Source organism: Lygodium microphyllum, chromosome 17 (assembly GCF_053477565.2).
Source record: "Lygodium microphyllum isolate KBCC chromosome 17, Lygodium_microphyllum_v1.1.10, whole genome shotgun sequence".
Classification (NCBI taxonomy): domain Eukaryota; kingdom Viridiplantae; phylum Streptophyta; class Polypodiopsida; order Schizaeales; family Lygodiaceae; genus Lygodium; species Lygodium microphyllum.
The window spans coordinates 46,879,386-46,898,240 of NC_141151.1; the positions used below are offsets into that span (position 1 = coordinate 46,879,386).

Below are 18,855 nucleotides of genomic sequence, written 5' to 3' on the forward strand. Positions count from 1 at the left end.
GAGTGTATGAGTGAGGGTGACAAGGAGAGTGTGAGGGAGAGGGAGGAACCAACATGAGAAGCTCATCTTCTATTCTATTCTCTACCTCTTACTCTTCTTCTTCTTTATGAGACACCATGGAGATGGAGTGCACTTGAGGAGCATTGCTTGAATCATGGAGTCTTTGAGGAGCCGTTTTAGAGAGATTATAATGAGGGAGTAAATCATTGAGTTTGACATAGTAAGTATGAGAGCATGCCATGGTTATGCGAGTGGTAGTGATAGCCATGTTAATCGAAATGCTTGAAACAATGCGCATTTGTCAAGTTTTCCATTGTTGCATTCCAAGACGGAAGCAAGGCCATAGTTATGTGAGTGGTAGTGATAGCCATGTTGATCAAAATGCTTGAAATAAATATGCATTTGTCAAGTTTTCCATTGTCGCATTCCAAGACGGAAGCAAGGGCCTTAATTTGAAAGCATGGGGCTAGTTGAAACCATCGTGGTTACTAGAAAGTCTATTCTCTTTGCCTTATGGTGCGATTCACTTTGTGTGCTTTTTGTCAAAATTCCCTTTTTCATGGATTTGAAGAAACAAGGAAAAGGAGAGATAGAAGAAGAGATTTGTGAGATAGTGCTTTGTCACCAATTTTAGCAAACAATAGAGGAGGAGGGATTACAAGGAGGAAAAAGGAATTGGAGGTGAAACTAGGCTTCAAGTATGAGAAAGTATTTGATGTTTTGAGGTAACACAGGTTATGTGTGAAAGAGACCAAGTGTTTATTTATGTAACATGAGGCAAAATACTTGGGACACATTGTCAATGAGGAAGGAATTTTGGGTAATCGTAAGATAGTGTAATCTGTTAAAGAGTGGCCCACTCCAATAAATACCACTTCTCTTCATAGTTTTCTTAGTCTATCTTCTTTTTATTGGAGATATATTAGTCACTATGTGACTATTAAAACACCTTTACAAAATCAAAATAGGCTCAATAAAAAATACTTTTTTTGGGATAGCAAATCTAATTAAAACTTTAGTTAGCTAAAGGGATTGCTCGCTTCAACTCCTATTTTGGTTTGCCCTGACTTTTCAAATTCACTATCCAACGTGATGCAAGTGGATGGCGCATATGTGTAGTTTTACTCACAGAAAAGGAGATGGAAATAAATATCTATGACCAAGAAATGTTGGCTATTCTTTATGCAATCGAGGAATGATCACTATATATATGGTAGTCAATTTAGAATCAAAACTAATCATAGAGTTCTCAAGTATTTCCTTTCACGATCTAACCTCACTCTAAGCAATGTAGATGGGTGGATACCTTGCAAAATTATGATTTTGATATCACTCATATCAGGGACAAGTATTATATTGTGGTTGATTCTCTCTCTAGATGGTGGACATGCAAGCTTTCAGTTATAATTCAGCTTCATGGTGACTAGATTGAAGAGCTCCAAGAGGCCTACTTATTAAACGAACAATTCAACCATATATTCCAAAAATTACATCAAGAATTAATGGAGGAGAACTCTTAATTTCAGCTTAAAATAGTTTCATTTGCTTCCATCATAAGGTTGTAATCCCATACACTTCTTTTTTCAAGCAAAAAATAATGGAAGATATGCATACCTAACACAAAATCTCCAAGAGTTTTCAATAGAAAGACATGTGAAAAAATGCCAAGAACTTTGCTTCTAGATGTGTGCCACGTCAACAAAACAAGGATAACACTCTTAAGCTAAGAGTTTTATTGTAGCCATTTTCTATTCCTAAAGAGAAATGGATATATATAACCATGGATTTTATTACTAGCTTATCTATAAGCAAGAAGGGGTGAAATAACATTTATGTGGTGGTGGATAGAGTCACCAAAGTAGTCCATTTTATTCTCACAAAGACTCTATTTACAGCATCTCAAGTAGCATATGGATAATGCATTTAAGTTGTGTGGGCTACCACATGTCATAGTTTATGATAGGGATACTGAGTTTATGAGCAACTTTTGGTAGGAGGTTTTTAGCTCAATGGGGGATGAAGTTAGCTCCATATACAACATATCATTCCCAAGCTGATGGCCAAACAAAAAGGATAAATAAGTGGATTGAAACCTACTTAAGATATTTCTGTTATGATGTGCAATATGCAAGGGATTTATGGCTCCATTTGGCTAAGTTTGCCTACAACAACTCCATTCATTCTAGTATAGGAGTCTCTCTCTTCGAGGATTTATATGGGTATAAGGTGCCTCTTCCTAAATCATATTCAATGAGAAGATAAATCCTCAAGGAAAAGAAGATTTGAATTGCATACAAGCCCTACTTCACCATTGCAAGGTGAATCTTAAAAAGAAAGACTTGATCTCAGTAGTAGTATGAGCTCATGTACTCCAAGTATATTCTTGAAGCAATAGAGCTTCTTAGCTTCCAAGGTCTTCATGAAAATATTTGCAAGATGATCTTATATACTAACATAAATCAAGTCAATATTACATGTTAATAAACCTACACATTAGAATGTATCCAATTAAGCTTCTTGCATACATTATTTTCAAGTGGAAATGCATGCCTCAACTACTTTTCAAATTGACATGCTCTACATACTTTATGCATCCCATCAACTCTGAAATTTGGTAAGTTGTCCGTAATCTATTTTGAATGCATGTTTTTCAAATGCTACACATTTATATAACCAATCTACTTATGTTAAATTTCAATGTTAGCCACAAAACCTAAACCTTATGCAAACATACCAGTATCACGTAGACCTACATCAAGAGTAAACAATCTACCAGTATGCTTTCCTTTTGCAATCAACCTTCAACCATTTCTAAGATGCTCTACATAACAACATTAGATGTGAACCAATGTGTAATCCTTGTTCCACAAATTGACCAACAGAAACCAAATTCTTAGTTATGCTTGGTACATGCAGCACGTTAGCCAAATACTTTATTTTACCATCTTGCGTACTCAAGGGAACATTTCCAATGTGAGTAATGGGATGGGTTGTATCATCTTGTGTCTCCACATAGCTTGGAGACTCTAAACAATGCACCTCTCTAAACCACTCTCCACAAGACGTCATGTGATTAAAGGCACTTGAGTTTATATACCATATATAATTCTTAGATGAACAATCAACAATTAGAGACACTTGAGTCAACGTACCATATATCATTCTTAGACGAACCATCAGCAATCATAGTATTCATAAAATGTTGTATGACAAAAAGCTACTTACTTTTGCTAGTGGAAATATAATTACCTTATTGCTTTTTTCAATTTCTAATTTTAGCCTTCTACTTGAAATAATTACTGAAAATATTACATTTTCCACCATAATGTCTATTATCACCAAAAATTTGTTGTTGTCAATTAAAACTTGCAACTTGCCCCCTTTGGCTTCCCCTTTTGTGAGATTGGCCTCCCTTATTTTTTTTTGCACCATAACTTTGACAATAACTACCACCTTGGCCATGATCTCTACCTCTACTTGTAGAGTAAAATACATATTTAGACTTCCTTTTACTTTGAGGTTGGCTTAGGTGTGCTACAACCAAAACATGTAGCATTTTCCATTGATTGCATAATAATAACTAAAATTTGCAATCTATATGCAAATATTCTCTATGTCTACAACTTGGAAAACACCTCAAACCTTACAACTCCAAAATGTGTAACCTTTGCATCTATAAATGGTAAATATAGCCAAATTTGTTGCTTGCTTGCTTGCTTTTATGCTCCCTTGCCTTCATCTTAGCCTTCAATTGAGCTTCATATAAGTGTAGGACTACTTTGATACCTTGTAAACAAACAAGAGGAGAGAGAGGTGAAGCAACCAAGAGCAGGCACACATTATGGAGACTTGAGCACACACAGAGAAGTAGGGTTGGCATCTTCTTCTTCTCTTTGCCACATAGTCTACGACATGACAAAAAAATATGAAAGTACTAGAACATATGTACATGTAATCACTAATTATAAACTTGCTAAGGATAGATGAGATGGTACTATAAATATGTCATAACTGAATGGACTATGTGGGTGTAGTCTAGCTGTAGAATCACTCACATATCCTCCATGTTGATCACCTAACATGCTAGTGAGTAAAGTCTTGCCACATCACCAAGGCATGTAGAGGATGTCAACTCATATGGAACTTGACATCTCAACAATAAACTAGTTTTCCATGACTCTTAATATTTTTTCTACAACTTATCTCCTCCTCATGAGAAATAGGGTGGTTTTTCCACTTCAAAATCTAGTTTCATCTTTTCATTCTAGTCATTATAAAAAGTTTCTTTCATGATTGGAGACTGATACTAAAGTAGGTGAGAAATGAAAGGTTGCTAATCCTAAACTAGGTGAAAGAAAATCAAATCCATTTCATGTAATTGCAACAAATAAAGATTTGAAACTAACTAATGTTGCTTATAAACCAAAAGACTTTGACTACGACTAGATCCAAATAATAATGTGTTTAACCATATCAATCATAACATATCCACCTCTAGTTGTCCCAACTAAATGGAAGTACACCACTTCGAGTAGATAATTTAATTGACATATGAAAATATAAGTAATTCAAGATAACATATGATACCCATAAATGGGACCAAGTAAAATTGTATCCCTTGAACTAGACTTGAGGGAGCATGAGAGCCTAGAGGCAACTCACTCTTGAAGTGTAGTGATAACTTGCTGATTATTGGTGCTCTCCAAACCCATTATGTCTCTAGGTTGTCTCCCTCTATGCTTATTGCTCATGTGATATCAAAATGAAGAATTAAAATCCTACTATCCTAACATAATTGGAGAAGGGAGAAAGAGAATAAATGAGGTCCATGGTTGTTCAAACCTAGCATAGTTATGCATCGACTTCTCTAAATTCGTATATTAGGCACCCAACGCATAGGTTCATTCATCACTTAAGAATATAATAAGCACATAATCATACAAGTAAATATCATTGTTTGAAAAGTTGTATAGTAATGAAAACATGAACCAAGACTATAAACTACCAAACATTCTTCATTTTATTAAATCACCTTATTTCTTAATATCAAGTTATTGCTAGCTTTCTCCTTCATAAATTTTTAATGAATTCTTAACCTATGAGCTATGAGTTCCAAGCAAATACAATCCTTATAGTGATATATCAAGTGGCACCATGTGTTAAACTATAGTTTCATTTATTTCCTATCTTACTAGTCCTTGACATGTCTATCAAATAAGAAAACTAGTCTCAATATATCACCTCCATTTATGCCCTATTGGAAACCTAGTACACATAGCATATTGAGGAGAAAGCTTAATCAACGTGGGCTAGAGCATTGTGCCATCTCCCATGCCTAGTGGGGCTATCTTTCAAAATTCCTCCCATTGAAAATTTACCTAGTTGTTTCAATTTCTTTCTTACTACCATTAAGTTAAGTCACAATTCAGATTATGTTTCACAAAGTAAGTATGCAAAGCTTTTGTTGTACTCACACAATTCCCCAAAGTATTGTGCACAGTTGAGAAACATTCTATTTATTTATTGAAATAGACCCATTGGATACCTTATTGTCAATAGAACTACTATATAACAATTAGGATCACATGATAAACAAATTAACACATTATTCTTTAAGAGCAAACAATGTCACTTTGAGAATATGGGCTAGAGGGGTGCCTCGCCTCATTAGGTGCCTCCCCTTATTGTTGTGGTTATCTAGAAAAAATCTTGCTTATTAAAAGCAATAAGATGTACATAATATCTACACAAATATATTTAACAATGAGCAATGTAAAATACCATCAAACCAAGGGGCCAAAATGACCAAAACAAGGGATTTATCTACTAGAATTAGGGTGCCACGATAGCAAATGGGATGCATCTATAATGATTTCCAAAAACCTCGAATGTGCATATCACCACATCAAGTAGATTCCTAGATCCATGGGGACCACCAAAAATCAGTACTAGAAAATAACTCACAAAAAACTCTTTTTTGAACTTGTAAAAATGAAGGTAAGTTTCCAAAGTATTTGTTTCTAGCGTTCAAACTCTAAATGAAATTCTAGTTTTACAACTAAAATACTTAAAAAATCCACCATATTTTCAAGGGCATAACAAAGTTCTAATGAGTATTTTACAAATACACTAGAATGCCAATTTTCATTAGCACTAATGCATACAACCAAAAAGTTAGAAGATAAGGAACAAGAAATTGTGCACCATATGTAATGAGTAAATGAGGTAAAACATGATAAAAAGGACAAATAGTATGCTCTTGCTACGATAAAAATGAGGAAATGAAAACCAAGTTGCTCACATTAAATGTGATTTTACACATTATGTCTAGCTACATGCCCTACAAAGGACTACAATGAAACCATGAGCAAATGACAAATACAAATTTTCTCATAAGGTTCAATTAGTACATGAACTTTTGAGTAGATTGAATACGATCAAAAAGTATTTTGAGATATAATCAAAATTGTTATGGAGGTCTCTTAATATGCAATAGTAGATTATATCTAAAGAAAAAAATGTCTCAATATTACATATTGCTTGTCTTTACTTAAAATTTATGGAAGAAAAACGAGGGCTGTAAGAGGCACATGAAGACAACCCTCCTAAGGAAGAAACAAATGCAAAAACGAGGAAACAACACACAAAATCTATGTATATGGCTTCGCTATTGATCTCAAAACGTGAAAGAAATCACAAATCTTGCTCTTAACAATGAATAGATTCATCATCTTCATCATCTTCATTAGACATGCCCATCTCCATTGCACAAAAGAAAATAGGAAAGGAAAAAGAGAAATTTGTGTAAAGGAGAGAAAAGAGAGGAATTTTTGCACCATACAAAAAGAAAATGTGGGAATGTTGAGAGAAGGGAGGAAGAGGCACAAAAACCACTTATTTCGGATACATTTGTATTTGTAAGACTTGGCCTTTAAAGACATTTGAGTGCTTTCTAGCTCTTAACAAATGCAAGCACGCATACTTTTATGTATACCATTTATTTATGATGGATGTGGCCCCTTATATGGTATCTCTTTTTAGTAATTTTGTAACAATGTGAGAATTATTTTCTTTACAAAAAATGAAAATGTGATGTATGCATAGATGTTTTTATGCTTCTTTGGCTATCATCAACACATTTGTGAGATGTGGGTTTGCCAATATGACCTATGCTTACTTAAATGTTTCTTCCAATTATTTCAATAAGATACATGCATTCAAGTAATATATTTTGATCACTAGTCAAGAATGTCACAAGGGTACTCATCCTTTATGTAATTTGGTAGGCTAGGACTAAGAGTTTGTTTATAGTGTGGTCAAGAGTGGCCCCTCATATGGTATCTCTCTTTAGTAATTTTGTAACAATGTGAGAATTATTTTCTTTACAAAAAATGAAAATGTGATGTATGCATGGATGTTTTAATGCTTCTTTGGGTATCATCAACACATTTGTGAGATGTGGGTTTGCCAATATGACCCATGCTTACTAAAATGTTTCCTCCAATTATTTCAATAAGATACATGCATTCAAGTAAAATATATTTTGATCACTAGCCAAGAATGTCACAAGGGTACTCATCCTTTATGTAATTTGGTAGGCTAGGACTAAGAGTTTGTTTATAGTGTGGTCAAGAGTAATGCTTGGAAGCTTGGTGGTATATAAGCATGTTATACTCTATTAGTAATTTGGGTCAAAGCAAGTTAATCGAGTTGGTCACTTAACTCAACTAGTTAACTCTATTTTGTATCATGTTAAACATCTTCCACCAATACTAAGATAACATTTCACACCTAACATATTTTGTTTAACTATTGCCCATGCGTGTTTGGTAATTGCATTACGGAATGCATGCTTTAACTAATCACTACAAAATTTACCATTGCGAGATAGAATCAATAATTTCTTGATCACTATGCTTTCTAACATTGTATGCGACAAAAAGCAAGACTTTTTTTGTAACATTGCTCAAGATTACGAGATATTTGAGCTTATCAATCTTGAGTTTATATAGTTCATGTTGACAATCACAATTCTGATAATATTTACCTATATTGTTGGCTTGGAATGTGAATCTCTAGTATGCTTACTAGAAATTATGTGTTAGATAGAAAGCGCTGACTTTTGTTTGTATAATCAAGATTAGGGAGGTTCATCAAATTACGAAGAATATTTACTAGTTGATCCTATTGTCTTCATACATGCTTTGCAACAAGGATATTTTCTTAGCACTATGATCAACTATCATGATTCATCTTATGTTTTCTTCATTTAAAAGGTTAGCACTTCATTAAGACATTGTTTGCTTGATACCTCTTAAGAGACGAGAGGGCAATAGGTGGGGCAAGCTTTGGCAAATGATTCACTTTTATATCTGCACACAAACAATAGCTAGAATCCAATATATGATTACCATTTGGTTCACCTTTTCAATGACACATTTCCATATGGAGAGGTTAACCCTCTTGAGTTGCATCAAGAGTGAGTGCACGATTTTAGATAGCAAGGGAAAGCCATTCATCAAGAAGCTATGAAAAATGTTATGGTAGTTTGTATAGCTTTCAAGGTTAGATTGTGATTCATTTTAGAGGATAATTTTAGAAGTCCCAACAGCACAAAAAGTTAGACCACCAAAAGATGTGACTATGTGGATCTTGAAAATTTAGAGTTTCCGATAACCCAATCCTTCAGATGTAAGGAGCCTCCAACAAGTGAACATCAATCTCGAGATAAGAGAGCTCATATGCATGGAGGACTAAGCAAAGCCAAAAACTACAAGGAGAGGTCTCCTTAACTATAGTACAAAAGAAGTTGGAGCCATTTAAAACATGCATCTCAAGAGGAGGACAAGTGGCAAGGCCACCCACCAACATTTGCATTTAGAAGAGGTTATATTAAGCCAATCCACCATCACTATAGATTTTTGCCAAGCTCTACTCTTATGTAGACACTACAAGGAATCACCCCTATCCATCAACTATGCATAATCCTTGATTAAAAAATGATACATCATATTTGTAGTTGCTAGCTTTAAGATCAACTCTATTAATTTCCCAATGTTGCTAGGGGTATTCGAAGTCCAACTCAACAAAGCATAGGCAAACAAGGAAAAGCCCAAAATTGTTGACCATAAATTGTACTCTGGCACATGAAAAACCACTTGCACTAAATGAGAAGAAAAAGTATTGCTTGACACCTCTAGCACCTTGCCAGTAGAGACCGAGACAAGTTTGTCTGTCTAGGTCAATTGAGCGTAAGCTTCTTATCTTACATCCCAAGAAACAATTCTATAAGTAGCCAAATTTTCATCTAGAGGATGCCGCAAAAAACTTTCTAGGACCACTTGCCAAGAGTAGACAAGATTCCACTGTTTTTTTGAAGGATTTTGAATCTCTCTCTCTCTCTCTCTCTCTCTCTCTCTCTCTCTCTCCATAAAGGTTGCTGAAATTAAATAATAAAATTAGATGGCTAGATTGTGAAGCCATAATTAGGCCAATTACACACCACTATCCCCCACTTGCAAACCTAAAAAAACCAAGAAGTTCGGTAGCAATCCTTTGCACAAAATCAACACATGCCTTAGAAAAGGGTGTATATGGCTTATGGTTAAGGTAATGGTTTCCTAGAGAGGTGACATGTGGCTCTATGCTCTTGTACTTGTGAGGTTGGGTAGGTGGGTTAGCCTGACCTCTGCACTAGGTTACATATGTTTCTCATGGTGCATCACGCACACACACACACACACACACACACACAATCTGCATGCATAATTTCATTATATACATTATCTGCAGCCTCTATCCCCATCCTGCATCGGACCCTTGATGCTCTATTGCCTGCCCTGGCCAACTTTTAATACCGTCTTATCCGTTCTGTATTCCTTGCTGATTCAGACCGAAGGCCAATGCACATGTGCTTGCAGCTTTCTCAGTATAGGGTGAAAGGGAATTTACTAGCTCCCTGGCTTGCAGGGTTTCCCCTCAGTGACTCCATCCCTCAGCACAAAAGCCTTCATTGTGCCCATGGACGACCTCTAATGAGCCTCCACTCGGCTCCAGCACACGCAACAATCATCAAGAGTTGAGACTCATGCCTTCGAGTGGTGCCTGGCTCCTGGCATACCAGCAAAGTTCAACAGTGACAACGGCAGCCCTGCAGCCAACCTCACATTCTCAACTGTAGCTGGAGAACTCAGCGGACACCACTTATCAATGCCTTGTTCAATCCTTGCAGATGCAATCGCTTTCCTTATTGCAAAAAGAGCACTGGAAAGAGCGATCGTTTTAAGGAACAAAGTCTTATCAGCATGCAAAAAAAGGAGGCACTTCTCAGAAACAAAGTTTATCAGCATGCAAAACAAAGCACTAAGAGGATACCTGCAAGACATGCCGTATGGTGGCTCTCCTGAGAACTGCATATACGAATGCCAAATCAATAATACAACAGGGGAAGTTTTCTTGTCAGATTTAAGCACGCACTTACTTTCATACATGTCAGATCCCTATGTAAGTCTTTCCCTATGAGCTTTCACAAACGTTGTAGATATGCGAATCGTTAAAGAACATAAAAAACATATCAGTCGGAATTATCATGCATTGACACCCGTAAGTGCTATCAATGCAACCTAGTTGGTAACATTTTGGGATACAGTGGGAAATGCTCTCATATGACAATGCAGTTTGCTCTTCATTTTGCAGCTGTTAATACTCCTTGTAAATGATAGTGTTGTTTTGTTCTTTATAACATCCGTCTCAAGCCAGGTGCTTTAGGGGCACCACCAGGATTTTTTCTTTTCCTTATAGACTACTTGATCACATCATCTTTAATTGATTTTGACTGTTCATTGTATAGGTCCGCAACAATGGGCTTCAATCATTGGTGCCTACAAACAGCAAACCTCAGCAGACTGGATGTCCTTTCTAATTAGTAATTCAATTACAGTCCCTTTTGAGTTAATTTCGTCAATAATTGCAGGACTCCTATTGTAGAATAGAATGAAGAAACAAATCTAACAATAAGCTGAATGATACAAGGTTGTAACGACATGCGACTCAGAGCATCAGTGTGGGCACCAGACGGATACAAGAGAATGTGAGGGAATGACAAACAGGGTTGGTTACTGGTCACATGATGTAGTGCAGTGGGGGGCAGGCTATTTATAGCTAAACACTGCCAAAACTGACTCAGAGCATCAGTGTGGGCACCAGACGGATACGAGAATGTGAGGGAATGACACACAGGGTTGGTTACTGGTCACATGATGTAGTGCAGTGGGGGGCAGGCTATGTATAGCCAAGCACTACCAAAACTGGCTGATCTGCATTAATGCAGGTTGGATGACTCAAAAATAATGGTCAAAATGTGGCCACCCACATCAGCCTGCCCACAGTCAGTGCGTCTACCATGCCATGTGGCAAATGGCCTACCCAGAACACGGGGAACACGCTGCTACAAAATAAGTACAGAGTGGGATCTCCACATGAATGTCTAGGACAAAAGAAATGACAAACAAATACACTGTCACAGCTGATCAAACAGTCAAAGAACAAAGACCCATGTGGAAAGGAATTCTTAATAGACAGATCTCACTTGTAGAATTTATTAGGCTTTGTTTGTATGATATTGCTAGCTTCCACTGTAAAGAAATGCTAGGGCAAACACAGAGTCACAGAAAGTACAACAACAAATGAACAAAGTCTATAAAAGCTCAATGGAGATGAATCAATATGAAAAAGATAAATGTGGGCCCGAAACCTTCATATGTCAAGAATCGGGATGAAGTGCGCTGAGAGTGATGTCACTTGTTTACGTATCCCAAACGCAGCAATAGCACTCCACTAGCGATGAGGATGTAGGAAGCAGAGTGAGCAAAACACAATCCTCCAAACAGCAAGATGTTGTAATTGACTTCAGGCAGCAAATGCAAGGCTGGCTGGCTGGCTGGCTGAAAAATGCAGCTCCATAGGCAATAGATGATATCGAAAGTGATGACATCGGCTGTCCTTCCTAGGCTGAAAACACACGTCTGATAAAGAACACAGCAGCAGTGATATCGATGATGAGGCAGCAGCTAGGCAACAGTCCTCCAAGGGTAGCAAGCTGCAATGATGTGGGAAAGCTGGGTGGCAGCAAATTAAGCTTGGCAACACTTGCAAGAGGAAGGCTGGGCTGGGCGGGAGCTGGGTGGACCTCCCTTTGGCCAAAGATGATGTCCAAAGGATGGGTAATCGCTTCCTTCAAGGTGTAGGCAGGAAAGGGAGTGACGGCTAATGATTGAATGATTAAGGATACGATTGAATTCCCATAACATGTCCTGCTATAGGGGATTTTTGTGCATTTGTCCTACTATCCCAAAATAAAGCCTTTCATTTCAAATGAAGCTTTTAGGGGCTGTTTTGAGGGAGTAAAATTAGGCATTAATGCACGATAAATCAGGGTTACTGCGTCCTTGATATTGATGGTGCTCAAAAGTGGAAATAGAGGCTATAAATGACAAGTGTATGGACACTTATCTCTTCAAAATTATACATGTCCTATTCTAGATGCCATATATCACTTTTTTAGAGAAAGAAGCTTCTAAACCTTCTATTCTAAAAATATCTCAAATGGTTAAGAATTTGAGATAGTCATTGAAGATAAAAATGTTCATTGCAATATTCTGAAGCCTTTGATATGAACGAAATTTCCATTTGAATAACTTTCAAAAGTACCAACCTTCTAAATTTGAGTCGTCACCAAATTTAGACTAAAAAAAGCTTAATTGTATAGGTTCACTATTTCATGGTTTGTTTCTTTGAACATGAGTATCTAGTTTCGCTTTCTCAATCCACTCATTATGAGAACTTCTAGTCAAGGCGACCACCCAAGTCGAAAAGTCTTAGTTATCTAGGCTTTTTGGACAAATTCTTGGATATCTCATCAATGATGATCCAAGTATAAATATAGGGCATTCTAGCCATTGGCCACCCTTGAATAGAAAGACGAACATTGGACAATATTTTGAGACACTTAAGTAATACAAATATCCTTTTAAGGTATATGAGCATAAGATTAATATAAATCGTTGAGCCAATACCATAGAAACATGAAACAGGGAACATGAACGGAAATGGCTACAGTGACCAAGATGCCAAATCTAGGAAATGGGGACGCGGGAATAGGAAGAGCATTTAAAAAATTAAAATTTATGAAAAAAAGTTAATATTTTACTCATAATTCATGTGGAGTGTTAAAACCAAGGTATATAATCCACAAAGACAAATCATTTTAAGATTTAACTTTAAAGATATCATGCATCAGTCTAAAACTAGTCATCACAAATTGAATTATAATTTAAAAGGCTCAATATTCAAGCTAGTGAATTATAAAGCGCATAATACATATGCCATAAAACAATGAACAATAAGCTAAACTTTAAAGTCTAAGTTGAAAGAACATGTCCATTGCCAAAGAACTTAAAAGACTATAAATATGAAGTCTAATCTTTGAAAAAGATGTCCATTGTTCCAAAAAAGACTACAAATATGAAGTCTAATCTCTAGACTAAAGCAAAATGTGGTATGCTAGAATAATCCAAAGGACAACTGCAAGACTGTAAGTACAAATATAATGTTGACGCGGCACAATGGTCCAAGTGTCACACTATCATCAATGATCATAATATCATATACAATATACATGTATCATGAGACTCATGATAAGCAAACTAAATCAAAGATTATCATCATAATATAAGGTTGCTTTAGCTACTTCGAAAGTGCTAGCCTCATCGTCATGTGTACCATGAACTATTGCATCTCCCTCTACATTGGAATGTGTCTCCTCTTCTTGCTACATCTCCCACTTTTTGAATGGATCAGGCTTTGTTGTCATACTCTTATATAACATCCTCAAATCAGCACTAACAAATACTAGATTGTTTGCCCTCTCTACACAAAGATAGTCTCTATTCTTTAAAGCAATGTGAATGTATGTACTCTACAGTTGCTCCAAAGAAGAGAAGCTAACTGAATGACTCAAAATATGGATGGCTAGCTACTGCAACTCAGGACCATTCAAACCATAGTTCTCTCACCACAAAGCTGTCCCAATCTTAGAGCAATCCTCCTGTGCATCCCCACAACCAAAAGAACCTCGACAAGTCCTATAACATGAAAGCTGGTCTCTAATCTTTTGTCTATTGCAATGACCAAATACTAGATGAGACAATATAAGTCTCCATGCATCCATAACCTTAGTGTCATTCTCTTGACCCTTGCCTTGGAACTCAAGATCCACAACAAATGCAATTGCATATATCGGTGAGCTATAGAAGCTCCACCTCATTACATCTAAATGGCGTATTTTTCTATGCCTCATCATTTGGTGTCAACTCTTGTAACTTTTCGTTTAGCGTATCTATAGTCTCATATATCTTGTCAATACAAGGTTACGTATCATCCATAATCCTCAATAAATGCACAATAGGTGATACCATAGCATCTATCTGATTTACATCATCCCAAAAAGTGCCGTTATTTGCTTTCTCCAAGGATAAGATACATGTAGGAGTATTTATCAATACTAATGAGGTGAACTGATCACTAAGAAATAATTGTCCCAAGGCACCACTGCATTTTTCAAATTTGCCTAGCATTGAGAAATTCAAGGCAAATCTACTATTAGAGCATTTTAAATGCATCTTCTTCGACCGCAAAGAGAACTGATAGCAAAGAAACTGGTTATCATAACAAAGCTAACCATTTAAGCTCCTTGCTCCATGACAAGTACAATCTATGATAGGCTACTAATATCCTTTAGTAGGTTATTCAAGCAAAGACCCATACAATATGAAACTGAGATATGGGGATAATATCCTTCGATAATAGCACCTACCGCCCTATTTGCGGGCTCTCCATCTGGAACAAATCCACAACATGCTCTAGGCCAATAAGCTCAATGCATGTAATCCCCTTTGCTACAAGTACATCAGCCGACTTTTCTATCCTTGATGCATCATGTGAAGATATGAAATGCATTTCCCCATTAGAATAAGCAACCATGCCATAAATGAATTGCTTACATGCATCACTCCAACCATCAACAATCAAGGAAACTTCATTTTTAGCCCACAAGCTCTTTCTAGTCACTGCTGCTTACTCAACAAGATGCTTTTTCTTTCGAGCAAAGTAGTGCATAAGGTCTTTGATGAGGGAGGTACATACGAAGAGCTAGACTCACCAATCTTCTTGCACATCAATTTAAAATACAAAGGTCATGATAGAAAAAAAGTGCCATTGATGTATCCATCTCTTGCTTTTTCTTGGAATACCAACAAGCATCAAGTGTGCTTTGTGTACGTGCAACATGTGGTGTTGTTGATGCCATGGCCGATACAATGCCTGCAATAAGTGTGGAGGTAACACTCCTTGATATTGATCCTGCTCTAGACACATATGATAGGAATGGTGTCATAAAAGTTGCAAGGTTAATTGCTACATGTCATGGTATAGATGCAAGATAAGCTTGTAACTTATTGACTTGCTACATGGTTATGAAGCTCCCTTTGCTTCTCCAAGGTCACATTAGAATAAAAAAGTAACTCTAAATTTGGCTCATATAGTAGATGAGCTTCGATAGAATTTTGCATAAGACGAAACAAGTGACAATTGGTATTTCATATTTTAATATTTAAGTAACTTTAAAAAATTAAAATAAATAAAAATTCGAAATGGAAATGCTTGATTCAATAGATTTTCTTGTTTGCTTCACTAGTTCACTTATTTGGGCAAAGCTTGTAAGCCCATGGTTGAGATCCTTCACCACTCAAAGGGTGATCAACATTTACTTCTTCCCACCATGACCAATTATCAAACCTTTTTCCTTGACTATCGGCACGATGAGCGCAGCAGAAAGATGATGCCATTTCAAGTTGAAAACTGAAATAAAAATTACTAAAGAAAAGCCTAAAAAACTAGGTTGCTGCAAAGAAACTCGAGAGGAGGAAGACTCAAGAGCGAGGGAAAGTTGAGAACTTCAACTTAGAACAGTACGACAAGCCATCGAGGTTCCTAGAGTCACTACTAGGATTGGCAGACATGTATTGATGCAGAAGGATATGGATTGGGTGCCGTCACGTAGCAGGCATTGGGCAGAGCACAGCATCATGGAGCCTTTCCAACGGACCTTTTGGCGCCGCCTATGGGATAGTTGGAGGCCGAGGAGGGTATCGTATTTCTTATGACTGATGGCACATGGAGGCTTGGCGGTGGAAAGTTGGCTTGCCCAAATGCAGGAGGGAGGTTGTAAGCACTGGACACAGTAGCCTCTGGAAACCCCGAAGCACTGCCTTTGGTCATGTGAGGAGGCACAGTTCGTATGGAGAGGAGCATGCTGCATCCTTCGCCGTATAGCACCCACCCTTGATGTATCTCATGGGGTGCAGACTGCTCTGAGGTATGGGAGATCATAGGGAGTCTTATTGGATGGCATATCTAGAAGGCACGGTGTTAGGAGGCTTTTGGTGGAGAGACTTTAAGCACAGGCGACCTTAGCAAAGCTATGGACCTCCATCATCCACTCCCTCCGCGGCTGATGGAATCAGATGCAGGGCGAGTCCAAGGCTCATCAGGAGCTCCGTTGTCATTTTATGCGCACTTGGGGCGGTCAGGACTTGTTTTTTGTGATACAGGTAGGTAGCCTTGGCTTCTTGCCCCCGTTCCCCCCAAATCGCCTTGAGAGACTTGTATACATGATGTACTTGTAACTTTGCATCAACTCCCGCTAATCTGTTGAGCATGAGCACTCCATTGTAATCGGTTTTTTTTTTAGTAATATAATCAGCCACATTTTACTTGCAAAAAAAAAAAAAAAGATCTATGGGTGGTCGGGTTTTGACTCAACTAGACCACCTAGCTATGGTTGCCTTCGCTATGAAGTGGCTATTGGAGTGTTCGTTATATGTCGCCTTTGATTGAGCTTGTGGTTCAAGGGACGTGTGGTTCTCTATTTGTGTAGTGGGTGGTCGATTGGAGATATTAGGACAAGGCCTATCGGTAGTGGGTCTGACTTTTGGGCGATAGACCCATCGAGTATTCATGGGTTGAGCATCTTTTTGCTCGCGCTGATTTTTATCTCCTATTGGCTTATGAGTGCATGCATATTGGTTGGAAGGTTGCGGTGGATGGGCAAGTGTGCCATTCATGGATTTAGGCAACCACACTAGGATATTGCCATCATAGAAGCCTTGGGCACACAATAGGACTTTTGGCAATCATCATGGTTTGGTCCTTTGCCTATTTGTGTAACGCTAGCTTTTTCTTTTAGGTTTGGCGTATGAGACACGAGAGCTATGAGATCTTGCAGATGTGCCCTTGGTAGCCCGCGATTTATGTTTGGGAACCCACTTGGCTATTTGGATTGCAGCTTTGGTTGGGACTTCTAAGTGTTGCGAGTATTTCACACTGGGTGTCTTTACAAGTTCCACATTAATGCATCAAAGGTGTGTGACTTTTGGGTGTTTACCATTATGCGCAAGTAGAATAGTGCTACTGTTTCTTCGTCCTCATCCTCTATGCTTGTGATAGTTACTAGTCTAACATTCATGGGTGGTTTTATCATTGGAGGCTCGTATAGTGGGTGTGATGGAGAGTAGTACTTCTTGATGCAACTACCATTGAAAAAGCCTATACCCTCTCCTTCTAGGGTTTCAAGCTCCACATTGCCTGCTCTACTAATGTTATGGACTTTGAAAGGTCCCAACCCCCTTGAACTTCATCTTTTGTTTGTGAACAACACTAAGTTTTCTTGTTCAAAGTCGTGTTGTTTGACATGCTTGTCAAACCAACTCTTGTGTCATGCCTTCTAACAGATTAGGGCCTGCATTGCAATGAGCCGGGTTTCAAATAGGCATTCTAGTTCTACTAGGTGATTTGTCCTTGCTTCCTTGATATCGCACCTCTCTTGGATTGCCATTCTCAAGCTTGGAACAAAGAACTCACCTAGCAAGATTGTGTCAGTTCCATAGGTCAGCTTGAATGGTGTTTGTCCTATGGCCATTTTGTAGGCTGTCCTGTAAGCCCATAATGTGGCCATTAGCTTATTGTCCCAATCACTACAAGAGACAGAGACCACCTTGGCTAGGACAATCACTAGGATCTTATTTGTGGCTTTAGCTTGACAGTTGGCTTGAGGCTTCTACAAGCACATAATGCATCTTGTGCTCATAGACACATCTTCTCAAAAGTCCATCCAGCCCTAATCAGTAGAGTTGGCCAGCAATCAATTGATAGGGTTGAATCTTTAGAATGAGACATTTCAGCCTAGCCTTCTCAATTTGACGTTCAAGTAGTCCATGTTCTAGGACGTGGACTATGTCATCTGCCCAATAAGGTGTAAGGTCTACTCTAAACAAATCTCTTTTGTCGTTGGACATTCTAAATAGATGTGTGTCGGTAGGTCATCTACAATGTCTTGCCCAACTGCTTCTTTGGTTATGCGAGACATATGGTCTGACATGTAATATTCTTCGTCCTTCCGTACTACTACAGAGAAATATAATTCTAATAGTAGAAGTAACCATCGAGCAAGGCGTCCTATTGCCCAAGATCTATTCACAAGATAAAGCAATGCTTGATGATCAACAAAGAAAGTAAAGGATGTAGTTGGAAGGTAATGTCAAATTTTCTTAACAGCAAACACCATAGCTAGCCCTTCTCTCTTTGTTATGGAGTATTTCATTTCCGTGTTAGAGAGTTATCTGCTTGCAAAGCTCACTAGGTAATCCAAGTTATGCTGTTCAAGCTCGCACAAAACTGTTGCCACAGTGAACTTTGATGCATCAATGTGCACATGGAAGGTAATGGACCAATATGAGGCTC

The 18,855-nt window shown here is 37.7% G+C and overlaps 1 protein-coding gene across 1 annotated transcript in view; it reads right to left on the minus strand.

Moving 5' to 3' along the window:
- Positions 1-9,388: 9,388 nt before the first annotated feature.
- The window catches only part of LOC148021851 (uncharacterized), a 134,881-nt gene continuing 125,414 nt past the window's right edge, over positions 9,389-18,855 (minus strand). Inside the window, exons 26-27 of the mRNA XM_087697364.1 lie at positions 10,375-10,409; positions 9,389-10,263 (exon numbers count right to left, since the gene is read on the minus strand). Coding sequence (XP_087553490.1) covers positions 10,086-10,263; positions 10,375-10,409 — 213 coding nt within the window. The 3' untranslated portion in view covers positions 9,389-10,085. The remainder of the gene's footprint in view (positions 10,264-10,374; positions 10,410-18,855) is intronic.